This window comes from Sorex araneus, chromosome 1 (assembly GCF_027595985.1).
Source record: "Sorex araneus isolate mSorAra2 chromosome 1, mSorAra2.pri, whole genome shotgun sequence".
NCBI classification, from domain to species: Eukaryota; Metazoa; Chordata; class Mammalia; order Eulipotyphla; family Soricidae; genus Sorex; species Sorex araneus.
Genome location: NC_073302.1, coordinates 123243101 through 123260920, shown reverse-complemented (window position 1 = coordinate 123260920; position 17820 = coordinate 123243101). Strand labels below are relative to the sequence as shown.

Genomic DNA, 17820 nt, shown 5'->3' with positions numbered 1-17820 from the left:
CTCGAGTTAATGACTGTGGAAAGTGGATGAGATCCGATTTTCCACATGTTGCATATTATCTATCATTTTTTTCTTTTTTTCTAGGTTTTAGGGCCATAGCTAGCAGTGCTCAAGTGTTACTCCTGGCTCTGTGCTCCGGGATCGCTCTTGGGGGGCTTTGGAGGATCACTGCAGTGTTGGCGATTGAACTAGGTCAAATTTCTATTTAAAACGTGCTTATGGGGCCAGAGCCATAGTACTGTGGCATTTATCTTGCATGCAGCTGACCTGGGTTCAATCCCCCACATCCTATATGGTGCCCGAGCACCGCCAGGAGTAATTCTTGAGTGCAGAGCCAGGAGTAAACCTTGAGCATCGCTGGGTGTGACCCAAAGAGAGAGAGAGAGAGAGAGAGAGAGAGAGAGAGAGAGAGAGAGAGAGAGAGAGAGAGAGAGAGAGAGAGAGAGAGAGAGAGAGAGAGAGAGAGAGAGAGAGAGAGAGAGAGAGAGAGAGAGAGGCAGAGAGAGAGAGAGAGAGAGGCAGAGAGAGAGAGAGAGAGAGAGAGGCAGAGAGAGACAAAGGGAGAGAGAGACAAAGGGAGAGAGAAAACGTGCTTATTAACTGACTCATTGATGGTACTTGACTACCATATTAATGATCTCAATTCCAAAAATTTTATAAACATACTCTTTGAATCACACTTCAGAGATAATGCACTAATAGCGCCCTGTCAAAAAATATTACAAACCATTTAAATTTGACAAGCATATGAATTACACAGGAGAAAAGGAAACATTTGAGGCTTTGTTTTGAAGGGCCTTACTTTGACACAGTGGCCATACCACACAGGTGCTTCCTCATGGTTAACATAATACTTAGGAATAAAAGAGAAAACAGCCGACGACTTTTATACAAAAAAGTTTTATTTTTAAACAAGTCTATAAAAGTAGAAATCACATAAAAAAATACTGATCACTGACATGTTGGCAAAATAGCTTATGGCTGGACTGGAGTTGAGAAGTACTGTGTACACCGGGGCATCCGGAAGTCAGGAGTCCAACCGGATCCCATGGTGAGCCCTTGTCACTATTTGTAAACAACAATTTCAAGTAGTATTTAGCACTCTGAACGACCATGACATTGAAACATAATCATTTCCCGTATCACAGTACTATAAAATGTTCTTATTTAGATCTGAGCAGATAAGGGCACTTCATATCATAATTTCTAACATCTAAGAAATCTGATTTTTAGGAATACTTTTATGAAATGCTACTAGAAATATTTGCTTTATGCAGAGGTCATCAGTTTAAACAAGAAACTAGTGTTTGTGGGTTTTATTCTATTTTTTTGTTGTTGTTTTTGGTAAAGCAGAATGTAATCTTTTTGCTTCTATGTACCATAGAAAAATTTTCACTGATGTCATCAGGAGGTGCAACATCCCAGTCTTAACTTTTATACAGGTGCACACTATGATTATGTCTCTGAAATTGCACAGGCATGTGTATATTTCTGACAGAAAAAAAAGCATGAAGTTTTAGGAAACCGGTCTAATAACCTAATAAAATGGGGTTTCAAGAAATTATTACGGAAGACCATTAAAAAATAAAATACTATTTCAAATGCTTGATTCTGAGTAATATAAAAATAACCTTAATAACTCAGCAATAAAGAGAAAACTTCAGCATTTCAACATGAAAACTGCCTGATTATACCAACTTTCTAAAAGCAAGTCCTTTTAAAAGCTAAAAAATGCATATTAACATAAGATGATTAAAAAGTTTTAAGACCACAATAGCATTCCCTTTGCTAATTTAGGAAATCTGGGAAAACAGAACATTAAAAGCTATTTTATTAATGTGCATTAGAGATCCTTATACCTGTCACAGAAAATTATTTCTGGGGTCTTCAAATTCTTTACAAATTTCATACTAAGAATTTTTTGGCTTTCAATTTGAGTTTTAAGATGACTCATGAGGGTTGTGTCCATTAATCTAATTTCATATCTAAAGGCAAATATTCTTCTATCCCCAGAAGAGAGTGCTTTAACTGCCACTGTTGAACTCGAGACAAATAGCTTATTCTTCTTCCAATTTATGTTTCACAAAGAAATAGTGAAAGATTAAATAGAAGAAAACTTAGAGGCTAGAAAGAAGATTGCCTGATAATTTGTAAGCTTGATTCAAAATAGATCTGACAAGAAGGGCACTTGGAAGAGGTGGCTCAAAATCTTCTCTTTAAGGACTCAAAATTACAAGCTTGCTTCTTTCCTAAAATTTCACAAAACTGAGAACTTAGGCTTATAAAAATAGAGCAGTGACAGCTCTTACAGTCATTGAAAGAAGGCCATACATCATCATTCTCTCTCTTAAGGGGTTTTCAGATATACTTAGAGAATGAAGAAGGCAAAGGAGAAATCAAGAGTAAAAATAGTAGAGTGCTCCAACTAATGGGCTTCCTGCCTATTTCCCTGTTCCAAGGAGGAGTTGTCATTCAGGAATAAATACTTCATAGACAACTGGGCTTTTGAAGTGTCAGCCGACATTTGATGCCCCACATCTCCTGGTTCTTTGTGTTGCTAATGGTTGGCCTGGCAATGGTGGTGAAATGGGAGCCATTAATCTGGAGGTGAGGAAGGGCTTCCTTTAACAGCTGAAGGGTACCATCCGGCACGATTCCAAAGACTTGTAGTGTTTTTAGTGTGGGAATTTCTCCAAGTTCACTGGAAAAGAAGAGAAAGTTTCAGAGAAACAGTATCGACAGAGACTTATTCCACTAGGGTTACATGACCTAATTTCTACAATTTGTATCCCAGTCTGTAAAATTCAAATTGACTGACAGCATAAGTTGCAAAGAGTGACATGGGAAAATAGCCAAGGTACATCAAACCAGAAAGCACAGGCCCGAACATTGCTCAGGCAACATGGCCCGAGGAAACCATACTGCATTACGTGGATTTATTTTAACAACCAAAAAGCTCTGAGATTTATTCACAATCCAACCATATTTGCCTCTGATCTCCATTCTTCATGACAGGAGGACCTTCCTGGCAGTGCTGGGAAACACTCCCATGATAAGCGCCTGTAGTGTGGGCCTCATGGTTTGTGCTCAGGCCTGGCAATGCAGGGGGTCACTAGCCCCCTCCTCTGCCTTTCCTCACTGTCTATCTTGGAGAGTGTTAAACTGTACTGGGATCATCAAGTTTTACTGGAAAACTTGATGCAGCAAGAGTGGAAGATTATTTGCAATTAAAGGATATGGACATGCCGTATTTGAGACAGGCTCTGGTTGGAAAGGTGGTTTCTGCAGAGCTGGAAACTTCCTAATAATGGTCACTAGCAGGGCTGGAGAGATGGGAGATGGTTCAGCAGGTAGGGAGTTAGCCTTGCACATGGCAGACCTGAGTTTGATCCCTGGCATCCCATATTGTTTGCCATGCATGGATAGGAATAATTCCTAAGAGCAGAGCCAGGAGTAGCTCTGGAGAATTGTTGGGTGTGGCCCCAAAGCCAAAAAATTAAAAAATAGTCACTAGCCAACAGGTTTGTACATATGATGAAACTTAACTGTGCCTTCACTAAGCTAATTCAGACTTGATTATATATATTTGGGGACAGAAGCAGTGAAGGGCGACCATCAGGTCTTCATAAAAGGCAAGGGCCAGCTAACCCACATAATACTATTTTTTTTGGTTTGTTTTTTTCTTTTTGGTTTGCTTTCCTCTGTCACATGAGCCCAACTCACTTCTTGGGCATTTCACATTAGGTAAAATACAACACGGTCAACAATGAAATGGGGATAGTGTACACAGAAATAGGACATTTGCTCCCCAAAGCAAACACAATTTGGTAATGATTCTTTCTTCTTAACCACTTCTGTATGCTCAGAGATCCAACCCTCTGATCTGTATTTGCTCCAGGTTGGGACACACGGTACAAAGTCTCAGGAAAGGGAATATTTAGTTTGGAATGCCAACAAAAATCCCCTTGCAGATCAATGACCGGGCTGGACAGTGACAGTGGGCTTACTCCAATTTTCCACTTGTGACCCCTTTGCACCCAAGAAATGTTTAACATGCCCCTGGGTACATAGGTATAAAAATTAGGTAAATACACTGAATAAATCACAAATTCACTCTAGAACAACCCCACCTTCAGTTCCATCTGGGATATAGAGTTCCAGTTTAAGAAGTGGGGACTTCTCAGAGAAAAGCAGAAGCTGCCTAAGTTTCATGTTTCTTGAAATCAAAAAACAAAATCCAAAAAACCCTTTCTGAGTTTTAAGGTGGAGCACATGCCTGGCATGTAGAGGGCCTCAAGTCTGACCCCAAGTCTGAACCCTGGCACCACACGGAATCCTCAGTGCTGCCGGCTGTAGCCAGTGGAGAGGCCCCCAAACAAAACAAACCCCTTCCCGTAGTTAGCACCTTACTCCGATCTTCCCTCCTTCCGATCTCTTCTCTATCCCAAGTCCAAGCCATCTTCCTAGAGCCCCGCTCACAGTATGGCCAGTGCCCAGCGCCAAAGTCATTGATGTTTCCATCAAGCTGTTCAGGAGCCTTAGACCCCTCCATGCTCAACACACACTCCCAGTATCCCCATCACACCTCAAAATGAGTTTATTCTACATCCAACTAAGTGCCTAAAAGGCCTGGGATGTCAGCTGAAGGCAAGCTGAAGGGTAACTTAGGAAAATGTTACCCAAATCAACAAGCCATGCCTGCCAGTCATAAAGCACAATCAGAATTTGACGTTAGAGGACTCTGAAAAATTCAGAAAAGAACAAACTGGTGGTGTCCTTTAAGAGTCTAATCTCTAGAATAAGGAAATCGGAGAAAAAAAGAGAGGCCACAATATCCAGCACTGTAGATTTCCCATCATTTAAGATGAGAGCAACCTGCCCCGATCTTAAAGTCCTCTTACATGAAATCTGAGTGCATGAGAACGCTAATCACCACGTGAATCCTGGTTCTGGGATACCCAGAGTCAGATGTCAGTCCATCTGCAACAGGCGCTACTGAGGAGGGGAAGGGAACTGTGGGTGGGAATAAGAAAAGGAGGCAGCAGAGGAAATTCTGGTATCACCAGCACTGCACAGGGCCTTGGGAAAGAAAGAAAACCTCCCCCTCTGGGAAGACACCAAGATGCTGTGTGCAGAGGGTGTGAGCTGGGTGACAGAGGGCAGGACCAGCGTCCAAGTGGAAAATCCACAACCTCCTTAAAGTCTGTGTGAGTGAGTGTGAGGCCCCAAGTGTGGGGTGCTCAGGAGCCACTCCCAGCTCTGTGCCTAGGGGACCGTGCAGCAGCGGGGATGGAGGCTGCACAGCAAGCACACCAGTCCTGGGAGCCATCTCCCTCCAATTTTAAGCAGGAACCCAAAGAAAAGCTCTCTGAACCACACCTCAGACTACAACGTGCAAGGCCTACAACAAAGCAGAACAAATACGCAAACGGAGACGGCAGAGACCCCGCAGAAGCGTTTAAGGCATCCTGACATTGAGAATCCAGGAGGAGAGACAAAAAGCGAAATCAGAAACAAAAAACAATTTCGTGACCTGCATGCAATTATTTTCCTGTAGTAATATGAAATATATATAATTCGATACGATCTTTCAATGCCTCCCCACTACAAATTATAATAGCAGAGCGTGAAAAGCAAATAGAAATAGGAAAGAGTATCTTCAAAGTAATTCTTTCTAATTTAAGATGCATTAAAGACAAACAACAATAAGGTTTTAAGTCTACTTTCAATTTTAGTAAACAAAGGAATTTCTACACCCCTTCCTCAATTCTCTATACCCCTCATTGATATAATCCTGTTTTCCTGGTAAAGTCTCAAATGCCTCCACTGGAAATCCTCCTATCTTGAAGAGTTTTACTTAATCCTTTAATCTGGGATCAGTTTATGAGCTCGAACTTGGATTCCTTACTTGAATGAGAAATATAGACTAATTCAGAGAGAGTTTAGCCTTGGGTGCTCAGAGCAGTGGGGTGGTAAGGGAATACATGCAACAAACATCTTCTCGGGAAAACCTGACAGCCTTGCCAGGACTTCAAAACATCACATAAGAAAGACAGCTATGGTCCACTTCTAAGAAAAAAAAATCTGGGGCCTGGGCAATAGTCCAGCAAGTGGAACGCTTGCCTTGCACTCGGCCAACCCAAGTTCATTCAAGTCCCAGTATCACATATGGTCCTTTGAGCCCAGCAGGACAGAGCCAGAGCCAGGAGTATGCCCTGAGCACAGCCGGGTGTGGCCCCTAAACAAAATTATAAATTCCTCATTTTTTTTTTTCAGCTCTCCAGCAGTGCTCAGGGGGCCCAAGGAGCTCACTGCCTTGCATGTGCTGTCACCTCCGTGCCACCTCCTTAGCACAAATGGCTCTCGGCAGGTTCTTGTTGAGGATCACACCACCAGTGCTTACGATCCGTAATACGAATTTTATAACATGAATTTCAAGCTGCGAGAAACTAGAGAGAATGAGGTGTTTTTTTTTTTAGTAACTATAGCTTTATCTTTTTAACTGTATATAAATTTGAAAAATTAATGGTTTAAATATTTCTATTATAATACACTTAAAATTAACATAAAATAGATGAATCATGAAAATGCACAATTTGTTAACAGTGAGTTAAGAATTAAGAAAGTGTTAAGGAAAAATATGAATAGGCCTATAAGTTTATAGAAATATGTTTTATCCTAAAAATGGATAAAGTTTTTTTTTCCCGCTCTTTGGGTCACACCTGGCGATGCACAGGGGTTACTCCTGGCTCTGCACTCAGGAATTACCCCTGGCGATGCTCAGGGGACCATATGGGATGCTGGGAATCGAACCTGGGTTGGCCTCGTGCAAGGCAAATAAATGCCCTACCAGCTATGCTATCGCTCCAGCCCCTAAAAATGGATAAAATTATATTCTAACTTTATATTAAGAAGTTATATAACAAAATATAATGTAGTCTATTATAAATAATATATAAATATCTGTTTAGAGAGACTATTGATAAGAAGGAATTTCGAGTTTTTATGGAGACACAACGAGGGCCAGCAGCACACGGTCGTCCCCTCTGAGGGAAGCCAGGGTCCACTGGACTTCTGGGCCTTTGTCCCTGGGGCTCATGGACAGCCTCTCTCTCCTCTTTTTTTTTTTTTTTTGGCTTTTTGGGTCACACCTGGCAATGTACAGGGGTTATTCTTGGCTCTGCACTCAGGAATCACCCCTGGCAGTGCTCAGAGGACCATATGGGATGCTGGGAATCGAATCTGGGTCGGCCGCGTGCAAGGCAAATGCCCTACACGCTGTACTATCGCTCCAGCCCCAGCCTCTCTCTCCTCTGTGTTCTCATCTCTCCCAGGGGTCTGCTTGGGACATTAGCCCCCGACACCCCTGCTTGCTTCTCAAGGTGAAGCCAGCAGGCAAAAAAGGGGGCCACTGCAGGGAGTGGGGGAGACGGCAGAAGCACCAGAAAAGTGACCCTGCTGCCCCACCCCCCATCCCCCAGTAAGTAGCTCCAAGGCTTGAAACCTTTGCTGCTGCAGAAACTGAGGCTTCACCTCGGTAGTGGTGCACCCCCGCCTCCAGAAAAGGAGAAGCTTCAAGAGGAAAGAAGGGCTGTGTGAAGAACCTGAGGGAATGTTCACTGCAGCACTGTTCACAATAGCCAGAATTTGGAAACACCCCAAGTACTTGAGACTAGATGAGCGGATAAAGAAACTATGGTACACGGACACAATGGAATACTGTGTAGCCGCCTGGAAACATGAAGTCATGAAATTTGCTTATCCATGGATGGATATGGAGAGTATCATGCTGAGTGAAATGAGTCAGAGGGTGAGGGAAAGGCATAAAATGATTGCAATCACTTGTCGGATATAAAAAAAAGATAGTGTGAGAATAATACCCAAAGACTAGAGAAGAAAGGGCCAGGAGGACTGGCCCACGGTCAGAAGCCTGACACAAGTAAGGAGGGAGCGCAGTTAGGACAAAGAAGGGACCACTATGGCAATAATAGTTGGAAATGATCACAGTGGACAAGAACTGGGTGCTGAAAAGAGGTCAAGTGATTTGCATGATACCCTTTTAGTAACAGTATTGCAAACCATAGTACCTAAAAGAAAAAAAAAAGGGAGGGAGGGAGGGAGGGAGGGAGGGAGGGAGAGAGGGAGAGAGGGAGAGAGGGAGAGAGAGAGAGAGAGAGAGAGACCACAGAGGCAGGCTGGGGGAACAGTGTTAGCTGGAGGGAAACTAGGACATCAAGACAGGAAACATACATTGGTGAAGGGATAGGTATGGAACATACAAAGATGTCTGCTTAGAGTGCCTTCATGGTTCATGGGCATGGACTGAACTCTCAAGACTGAAACCTGAACATGAACAACTTTATAACTGTCTATCTCATGGTGATTCAAATGAAAAATAAATTAATTTAAAAAAATTCTTAAAAAAAAAAGAACATCAGGGAAGAGGCCAGAACTTCAAAGGATTGCCCCTCTGACACTCCAGCAACCGGCTGTCCGGGCACAGAGAGCCCCATGGTGGGGGCTGTTTGGGGAAAACCCTCGAGGACCAAGTATAGAGAAGCTACAGCACACTGCCTCCATCTTGAGAAGTGCACACACAAGGGAACAATTCCTCTCCTCACTCCAGTCTGAGGCCATGGACCCCAGAGAAAACCAACTGCTGGTGCAGTGTAGCACAGGTGGACCTCAGGGACAGCTTGACGGCTGCCCAGTGGGGCCAGTGGGGCCAGTGGATGCAGAGCCAGGGAAGACTTGACCAGGCCTGCCCCCTAGGCATTTGATAGGGGCCAGCATGGTGGGGAAGAGTATTTCTCTCCGCTCCCTGATACTACCTCACTCCCCCTGTCCCACCACCATCGTCCACCTTCTTACATCAAAAAGATTTTGTCAGAAAAAAGTCTTGAGAGTTCAGTCCATGCACAGGAACCACGAAGGCACTCTAAGCAAACATCTTTGATTGCCAGGATAACAGGAAGATGCAGACTGACAACCTTGCCCTACCTCTGCTTGGAAAAGAGTTATTAAGGGTTTATCTGCTTAGCCTCAAGCTCTCTGGAGCCAAAGAATAAACACAGAACTCGTGGATACATTATCATGAGAAAAGTTGGGAGCCAGGTGGTAAGAACAGGAAAGACTGACAGAAAAACCTTTGGGGGGATATGCTAGAAGTTCCCAGGAGCTCTAGAGGCTAGAGAACAGAATAGGAAGCTCTCCTCAGAGCTCCATACAGATGATCTCAGACTCGGACCTCTCAGCGCCGTGGAATTCAGTCAACATTTTTCCTAAATGAGAAATTCAGGCCCTGGGCCTCAAGACGCATTTACATGAATAATTAAAACTATACTGACTAGATGGCATAATTCCCTTGGTTAATCCTATTAGCTGAATTATCTGATTTATTCACTAATTTTCAAGCCCAACTTGTATGAGCCAAAGCAGTCATTTGGGCACTGGGCACATTCTCTGTTCCACTTCCCCATCCTTCTCGAGTAGGACCCAGAAGCTCAGGCACAGTTCGAGCTACACACGGGTCAGATAAACAGTCTCATCTGGGGCTGACTGGCTGAGAGTACCAGACCCAAACCGAAATGGTGATGTCTTGCTGTTTGCATAAAACTTCCAAGTACTTGACATGATGAAAAAATTTCCAGCTCTCTGGGATGAGTGACAGGAAGCCTTCTTAAAGAAAATTAAGCTATAGATCTCTCCGGACCCCGTACTGAGCCAATTCCACCCAGGACACCTTTACATATGTGTAGGACAGTGTTAGGCTAATATTGATACCACAGCGGTAGGGTGTTTGCCTTGCATTCGGCCGACCCAGGTTCAATTCCTTCGCCCCTCTCGGAGAGCCCAGCAAGCTACAGAGAGTATCTTGCCTGCACGGCAGAGCCTGGCAAGCTACCCATGGCGTATTCGATATGCCAAAAACAGTTAACAAGTCTCACAATGGAGACGTTACTGGTGCCCGCTCGAGCAAATCGATGAGCAATGGGATGACAGTGATACAGTGATACAGGTTTGAAATATACGACATTAAGAACTGATTTCAAAGGTCAGGGTGGTAGTACAGTGAGTAGGCACTTGTCTTGCACATGGCTGATCTGGGTTCAATCCCCAGCACTCTGCAGGCTCCACCCCCACCCCACACCAACTGCCAGGAGTAATCCCTGATGTATAGAGACAGGAGTTTTTTTTTTTTTAAAAAAAAAAACCTTACAACAACCAATTTTAATAGCAACTGCTATTTTCTTTGATCCCTCCTTTCTACAAACCTTAAGCAACCGAAAGACTTACAGTAAAGTTTCGGGTATTATATCATAGCACCGGCTGAGTGACAGATGTTGGAGGTAGTTGAGGTGGTAGAATTCCTCAAAGCAGTCGTTCTTCAGCATGACGCTGTCACTGTAACACAGCAGAGGGCAGGGTTGAAGAGCCGCACCAGGGGGCGGGGCCAGGCCATCCCCTGCTGAGCACTCACAGTGCCATCCATCACCATTCCCAATTCATTTTGCACCCATCACTATTCCCAACTCATTTTAATGAGCAAGCAAAATCTTATGGTGGGTCTGTTGTAAAAAAGATAAGCAAAAGCTGAACATACCTTAAGTCCAGGTGGACAAGATTGGGGCATCTTCCAACTAAGGTAGAGAGATCTGGAAGAAACAAAAAAAGTCACTATTAAAGGAGAAGCAAGAAAAGGACAGCGGCTGGACATGGTACGCTGCACACTGCGCTACTCCAAGTTCAGAACAAGGCGGTGAGGGTCTACACTATCAGAGCAAGATCAGCAGCCTGGACAAAGGGGAAAGTCAGGAGAAGCACCTGAGGACCTAGGGGAAAAGTAACAGAACTGCGTAAAACGGAGTCAGTGGTGTCTATAGGACAGTGAATGACAGGATAGATAAAGGAAAAAAGAAATCCCATTCACAATAGAAAAAAGCAAAATCAAAATCACTACTAAAAAAAACTATCATTTAATGTTAAGTATCATTTAACATCAAATATCATTGAATATAATTAGCATTTAATATCAAAGAACAAAATCATGAGATATTAAAATACACTACAGATACCAAACCCAGAAAAAATTTATTTCACCAACTCAAATGAATCTAAATCAATTTCACATGTATTAAAGGGTTCTATATGCAAAAATTACTCACTGGATCTTGGGCCACGTAAATAGTTTCTAAACATAAAAAGAAAACAAAGGGAATGCTATAATTTACTATGTAACATTTTGTAACTATTACAATAGAACAAAACAAAAATACAATTAAAGTCTCAGAAATCCGGGAATAAATCTTTCCAGCATACATCCAACAGAAAAAGAACAAAAGAACATAAGTGATAGAAATAAAGAACAGCAATATTTTGCAAAATTAAAACATAAAAGTAGAGCAAGAAATGCAAAATGAAATTAAAATGCTGCTTTTCAGGCATCAAGTGGAAAGACTTCTGTTACACCACCTAGAATTGAAGAAATACACCAGCTCCCGACATATATGGTAAGTAGGTATTTCATTTTAAGCAGTTTTTCAGGAAAGCAAAACTTTCTTTGATTTTTTTTTTTTTTGAGGGTGAAAATATCAACTGCGGGGGCCAGAGAGATAGTACAGTGGGTAAAGCTCTCAACTTGCAAGTAGTCAAACTGGTTCAAACTCGATCCTTGAATGCAGAGCCAGGAGTAAGCCCAGAGTACCAGCAGTTGTGGCTTCCAAAGCACAAGAAACAAAATGAAAACATTCAGGAGTTACACACACACCACACACACCGGGTTCTCTAAGCTGGGAGCCGTCTCCCAGGCACGCACGCACGCACACACACACACACACACACACACACACACACACACACACACACAACACACACACAGAGGTTCCCTAGAATTGAAATCACCTCTCAGCACCAAGCGTGCACGCACGCGTGCACACACACACACATACACACTCTCTAAGCTGGGAGCCACCTCCCAGGAGCGCACGCACACATGCACACACACAACACACACACAGAGGTTCCTTAGAATGGAAGCCACCTCTCAGCACCAAGCACGTGCGCACGCACACACACACACACACACAGACACACACACACAGACACACACACACACGCACGCACACAGAGGTTCTCTAAGATGGGAGTCACCTCCCAGCACCAAGCCAGGAACATATATATTCCCCAACACCCACACATGCGACCCCTCAAACCAGTCAATCAAAAACTGAATTCCTCCAAACTGGGGCCAGGGAGAGAGCTCAGCAGACAGCTGGACTCTGCACCCCTTCTCCCTCCAAGCCCAGCACCCCAGCCCTGGTGGGCACTGCAGGTCTGCGCTCTGAAATGCCCAGCCCCAGGACTGATTATTGCCAGGAGTGGCCCCCAGGTCGCCCCAGCACCAGTGAGGAACACAGCTCCTCCATGCCAACAATTGGAAGAAAGTCATGAGCTATTTTGCGGCACCCCCCGCCGGCCCCCCTTCCCCAGAAATGCTGAAAGGCTTAATCTTAATCACTCATAAATGTGCCTGTTATTTATTTTCAAAACAAACTTCATGTCTGAGGTTTTGTCCCTCTTTCTCACAGCTGTATCTTCTTTCCCCATCTCTCCTCTGAATCCTAAATTTTCATATTCAGCTGGTTCAACGCCCCACAGGAATCGGTGATCCGTTTCTCCCATTTATGCCTCACACCAAGCCCTGATTTCGGCCCTCAAGCTGTTCCAAGTCATTTCCTTTGCAGCAAGGAGTGACGTCATTGTGGCAGAAGCTCTCGCCCCTCCCACGTCCCATCTGTTACCAAATCCTGCCACATGGGTTCTCAGAACGTGTCCCACATCTGACCCCTTCCTACCACCTGGGCTTCCTCCAGCTTCTGCACAGCCCAGCACCAGAACGACTCGGAAAAGCTGCCAGATCCTTCCTGTCATTCCTAGGGTCAAACAGCCAGTGGACTCCCAGGTCTCCCAGAAGAAAACCCAGAGCAGCCTTGCCTGGGCTCAGCGCGCCCGGCTCACTGCCGCAGGCATCTCTGGCCACGCCCCTTCCTCGGGGCCTGCCAGCTCAAGGCCTCTCTCCCTGCTGGTCCTTGGGTCTAGAATGTTCTCTCCTTCACCTCCATGAAGTCTACTTGTCCGGCTCTCTGCTCAAAGGTTACTTCCTCAGAGAGACACCCCCCGCCCATTCCCCATGTCCTTGACCCTCCTTTCTGTGCACATAGTAATCATTCCTTGTCTGTCTGCCTTCCTCACAAAGATGTCTCCACAAGGGTGACTCCATCTGTTTTGCTTCAGGTCACACCCTCCAGGGCTTTCTGCCTGGCAGGTGCTCAGACAATACATTGTCAATGAATGACTGGATGGACAAAGCATACAAGGCAATCTTGAGGGACCCGCCATCCAGTAAGCCGGCTGGCGGTCAAAGGAATCCTGAGTCAGATCCGACATCCTGACACCACCTGGAAAGAACAGGTGCTGGGGGATGGATAGCCTTGGCCTCCCTCTCCACCCTCCCGCCCTCGTGTCCGGCCAGTGGTCTCTGGGTGGAAAGGGTCAATAATCCGGAGCTACTGCCGAGGTTCCTTCTTCACTTCCATTCAACACACAACTGGAGACCAAGAGCTCAAGGATCTCAGGGACGGACGCCACACAGCTGTCGTTTCAGTGGAGAGGTGATGCCAACGAGAGAAGCCAAGCTCAAGTGCAAGACTGAAAGCCAGACCCTCCGAGAGGCACTCAGGGCTGTGGCTGCCCACTCTGAGAGCACGTTCTGTGTTGCCCCCTGAGAAGTGCTAAGAATGACCACTTGTGACTGAATTCTTAGCAGGTGCCAAGAGCAGTTCAGTGCGCCTAACCCAAGAGGTGGGGTCCCACGTGATCTGTTTTAGCCAGGAGAAAAATGAGGAGTAAGAAGTTGAACAATCAGCTCAAGACAAACCAGTAAGTGGCCCAGCAATTCCCTGAATCCAGGGAGTCCAGCCCCGGTCCGGGAACTAATGGAATCCAAACGATGCCAATGAAAGAGCAAGTGCCCCTGCCAAAGACTCCAGTGTCAAAACCAGCAGTCACAGCACTGAGCCCTTCTACTCACCGTGTGTGTCTCTGTTCTTGCCTGGCCTGCAAGTATTACCTACTGTTCTTGCCAATATTTGGTCAATAGACTATCTGTTCTTTAACAGAGGAACAAAGGAAAGTGTTCTAAGCTAACCTTGGGAAAAAAAAATTAACAGCCATTTGCCCAGAGAAGAGAAGAGTGTCACCACAGTTCTGAAACTTCAGTTCATTTCAGAGAAAAACTCTCTCTCTCTCTCTCTCTCTCTCTCTCTCTCTCTCTCTCTGTAGGAAGGAAATGTCAGTTGGGCACCACCTGCTGTCCTTGTAAGAGGAAGAAGCTGATAAGCAGTGAGGAAGACGGGCAGAGGCTGCCGGAGGGGAGAAGGCCATCTGGCGAGCAGTGACCCTGAACCTTATTTCCGCTTTGTAGGAACTCAAACTCATCCTTGTCCAGGTTTGTTTATGAAATGGAAAGATTCTCAATGTTAACAAGGAGAGCAACTGATGATCTATTATCACATCAGTACAAATGATTCGGTACCACTGAAACTGTGGTAGACCCCCTGAAAACATGGAGCACTGTCACACTGTCATAGCACTGTCGTCCCGTTGTTCATCGATTTGCTCGAGCGGGCACCAGTAATGTCTCCATTGTGAGACTTGTTGTTACTATTTTTGGCATATCAAATACATCACTGGTAGCTTGCCGGGCTCTCTGAGAGGGACGGAAGAATCGAACCTGGGTCAGCTGCATGCAAGGCAAATGCCCTACCTGCTGTGCTATCGCTCCAGTCCATGAAAACATAATTCTCTGAAAATTCAAAAGCACCCTCCAACTTGGACACCAAACTATCAGTCTGGGCCAACGCTCTCCAGGGTGTTCCCTATAGAAAAATAAATCTTATCGCGAAGTATTCAGTACACTATGTTCCTCTTTAAAAAATACTTTTTATGGGAAGAGGACTGCTGCATTGCTAATCAGAATACCGATGACTTGTTTATTCCTGTGTTTTCTCATGGTCTAATTTTGAAAACAGTCAAATATTTTGTTGTTGGAAAACAAGCATCTGGATTCAAAGTATGAACACAAACCTCAAACCCCGTCACACGTGAGAATGGAGGCGCAGTCCTGAGAGTAACTTCTCCCTTCCCCTTGTCTGTCAGGGAGTGGAGTCATTCTGTCGCAATAAAACTGTATCAGACTAACAGTCGTTAAGCCAGATTTGCAGCCCTGGGTAGGTGGTACTGCCATTTACTATCTACAGAATCAAGATTCCAACGCAAATCTGTCTACATGAGAGATCACTCTAAAAAAAAAAATGCTGGGGCCGGAGCCATAGCACAGCGGGTAGGGCATTTGCCTTGCACACGGCCAACCCGGGTTCGATCCCCGGCATCCCATATGGTCCTCCAAGCACCGCCAGGAGTAATTCCTGAGTGCAAAGCCAGGAGTAACCCCTGAGCATCGCTGGGTCTGACCCAAAAAGCAAAAAAAAAAAAAAAAAAAAAAAAAAGCATACTGGAGTAAATATGTGAATTTCAGGTAAGCCCCCTTACAAGGCAGCATGTGTTCTACTCAACCTTCTGGTTCGCCAAAGTCCAATTTTCTCTCTCTCAAAGTCTACTGAGTCACCCCTCCAAGTCTATTCCCTTCCCCACCCCCACCCCCTCTTATCCTGAGATATCTCACCAGAGAACCCAACCATATCCTAGGGAAGTGATGTTAAATGCTACTGAAGTGTAAGACGGTACATACTGTAAATGCTTGATCCATATCTTCTTTGGGGCGGGGAGTTTGGGGTTGGTGGGGAGGGATGTGTGACATACCCAGCAACGCTCAGGAGTTACTCCTGGCTCTGCACTCATGAATTACTCTTGGTGATGCTCAGGGGACCATATGGGATATTGGGGATTGAACCCGGGTCAGTCATGTGCCAAGGCAAATGACCTACCCACTCTACTATCGCTCTGGACCCACTTGATCCACATCTTTTTTGTGAAGTTAAAAGTTACCATGAACAAAACAGTCACACACAGGGGCTGGAGCGATAGCACAGCGGGTAGGGCGTTTGCCTTGCACGTGGCCGACCTGGGTTCGATTCCCAGCATCCCATATGGTCCCCCAAGCACCACCAGGAGTAATTCCTGAGTGCATGAGCCAGGAGTAACCCCTGTGCATCACCGGGTGTAACCCAAAAAGCAAAAAACAAAACAAAACAAAACAACTACACATAGAGGAGCTAAGAAGGCATTCCAGACATCAAGATTGGGTGGACGTGTACGGCTGGTTAACTAGGTCTGGTGCCACACGCAGCCTGGGATGGCAAGGGAAAGCCACCACAGAGATCCTGCAGACGCTTGCCTGAGCACATCAAGAGTCTTGCAAGAGCAAATCAAAACATCAGCGAGATATTACCTCATACTAGTGAGACTGGCAGACATCACAAAGAATTCTTTTAGAAGGACAGCTAGAGAGAGTACAGAGGACAAGGTCTGGCTTTGCACAGGGTTGACCCCAGTTCAAACCGCGGTACTGCACATAGTTCCCTAAGCACTGCCAGGAGTAAGCCCTGAGTACCACGAGGTGTTGCCCCTAAATTCAAATCCTCCCTGCAAAGAAAAGAATATAAAAAAAACCAGTGCTGGTAGGGTTGAAGGGATAAAGGAGGCCTCACTTCTGTGGAAAACAGTATGTAATATGAGCAGTTCTCAAAAAAATCAAGAATTAAGTTGGGGCTGGAGCAATAGTACAGAGATAGGGCACTTGCCTTGCACGCGGCTGACCTGGGTTCAATCCCTGGTATCCCATATGGTCCTCTGAGCACTGCCAGGAGTGAGTCCTGAGAGCAGAGCCAGGAGGAACCCTGAGTGTTGCTGGGTGTGGCCTCAAAACAAAAACAAAAACTAAGAATTGAGTTTCCATATGACCCAGCAATTCCACGTCTTAGCATCTACTGCAGAGTCCAAGAACAGTGTTTCAGAAAGACATCTGCCCTCGACAGTCACTGCAGCGGTCCTCACAATAGCCAAGATGGGGAAACAACCTGACGGACAGCCCAAGGACAGATACACAGATAAGGAGCCCTCAGCTCCAGGAAAAGATGAAATGCTGGGCTTTCTTGCTCCTCGGCTGGAACCAGAGGCCACTGAACTGAGAGAAGTCAGAGGACAGGGGGAAACAAAATGGTCTCGCTCAGATGTGGGATCTCAACAGTCCAGTGGCCACAGGCCCCGAGAGCCACCCTACATAATGCAGCTTCAAGGGGCGGGGGCGGGGTGACAGGGGAGGTGGGACCCTGGAGGTGGGGGTAACAGGGGAAGTGAGACCCTGAAGGAACCCGACCCTCTGGGGGTGGGGTGTGTGTGTGTGTGTGTGTGTGTGTGTGTGTGTGTGTGTGTGTGTGTGTGTGTGTGTATAACACTGTGCGTGCAAGCCTCTTATTATCATTACTATAAACCACACGATTAAAGAAAAATTAGGAAGAAACCGAGTAAATAAAATGCTGAGTAACACGGAGGGGGAGGGAGAAGAATTGGAAGCGTTTCTCAACAGCCGACAAAACAATCCCGAGTGAACGTGGAGGCTTGTAGGACCGGCTTTGACTGCCCTGGTTGGGCGCCCACTCCCCATCGTCCTCAGACCCAAGAGCTAAGTCAAGGTCAAGTATAAATGGGCAAAAAGGCTCCTACACGGGGGTTGGGGGCGGTGGGGGGCAGGGTGTGTTTCACTTGCAGCACAGTGGGCAGTGCAGATTAGTGGGTGTTGCT

At 45.5% G+C, this 17820-nt stretch overlaps 1 protein-coding gene across 1 annotated transcript in view; it reads right to left on the bottom strand.

Annotated features, from left to right (window-relative positions):
- Positions 1–890: 890 nt before the first annotated feature.
- SKP2 (S-phase kinase associated protein 2) overlaps positions 891–17820 on the bottom strand; it is a 39058-nt gene continuing 22128 nt past the window's right edge. Inside the window, exons 8-10 of the mRNA XM_004605547.3 lie at positions 10604–10655; positions 10297–10404; positions 891–2701 (exon numbers count right to left, since the gene is read on the bottom strand). Of these exons, the coding sequence (XP_004605604.3) occupies positions 2488–2701; positions 10297–10404; positions 10604–10655 (374 nt within the window). The 3' untranslated portion in view covers positions 891–2487. The remainder of the gene's footprint in view (positions 2702–10296; positions 10405–10603; positions 10656–17820) is intronic.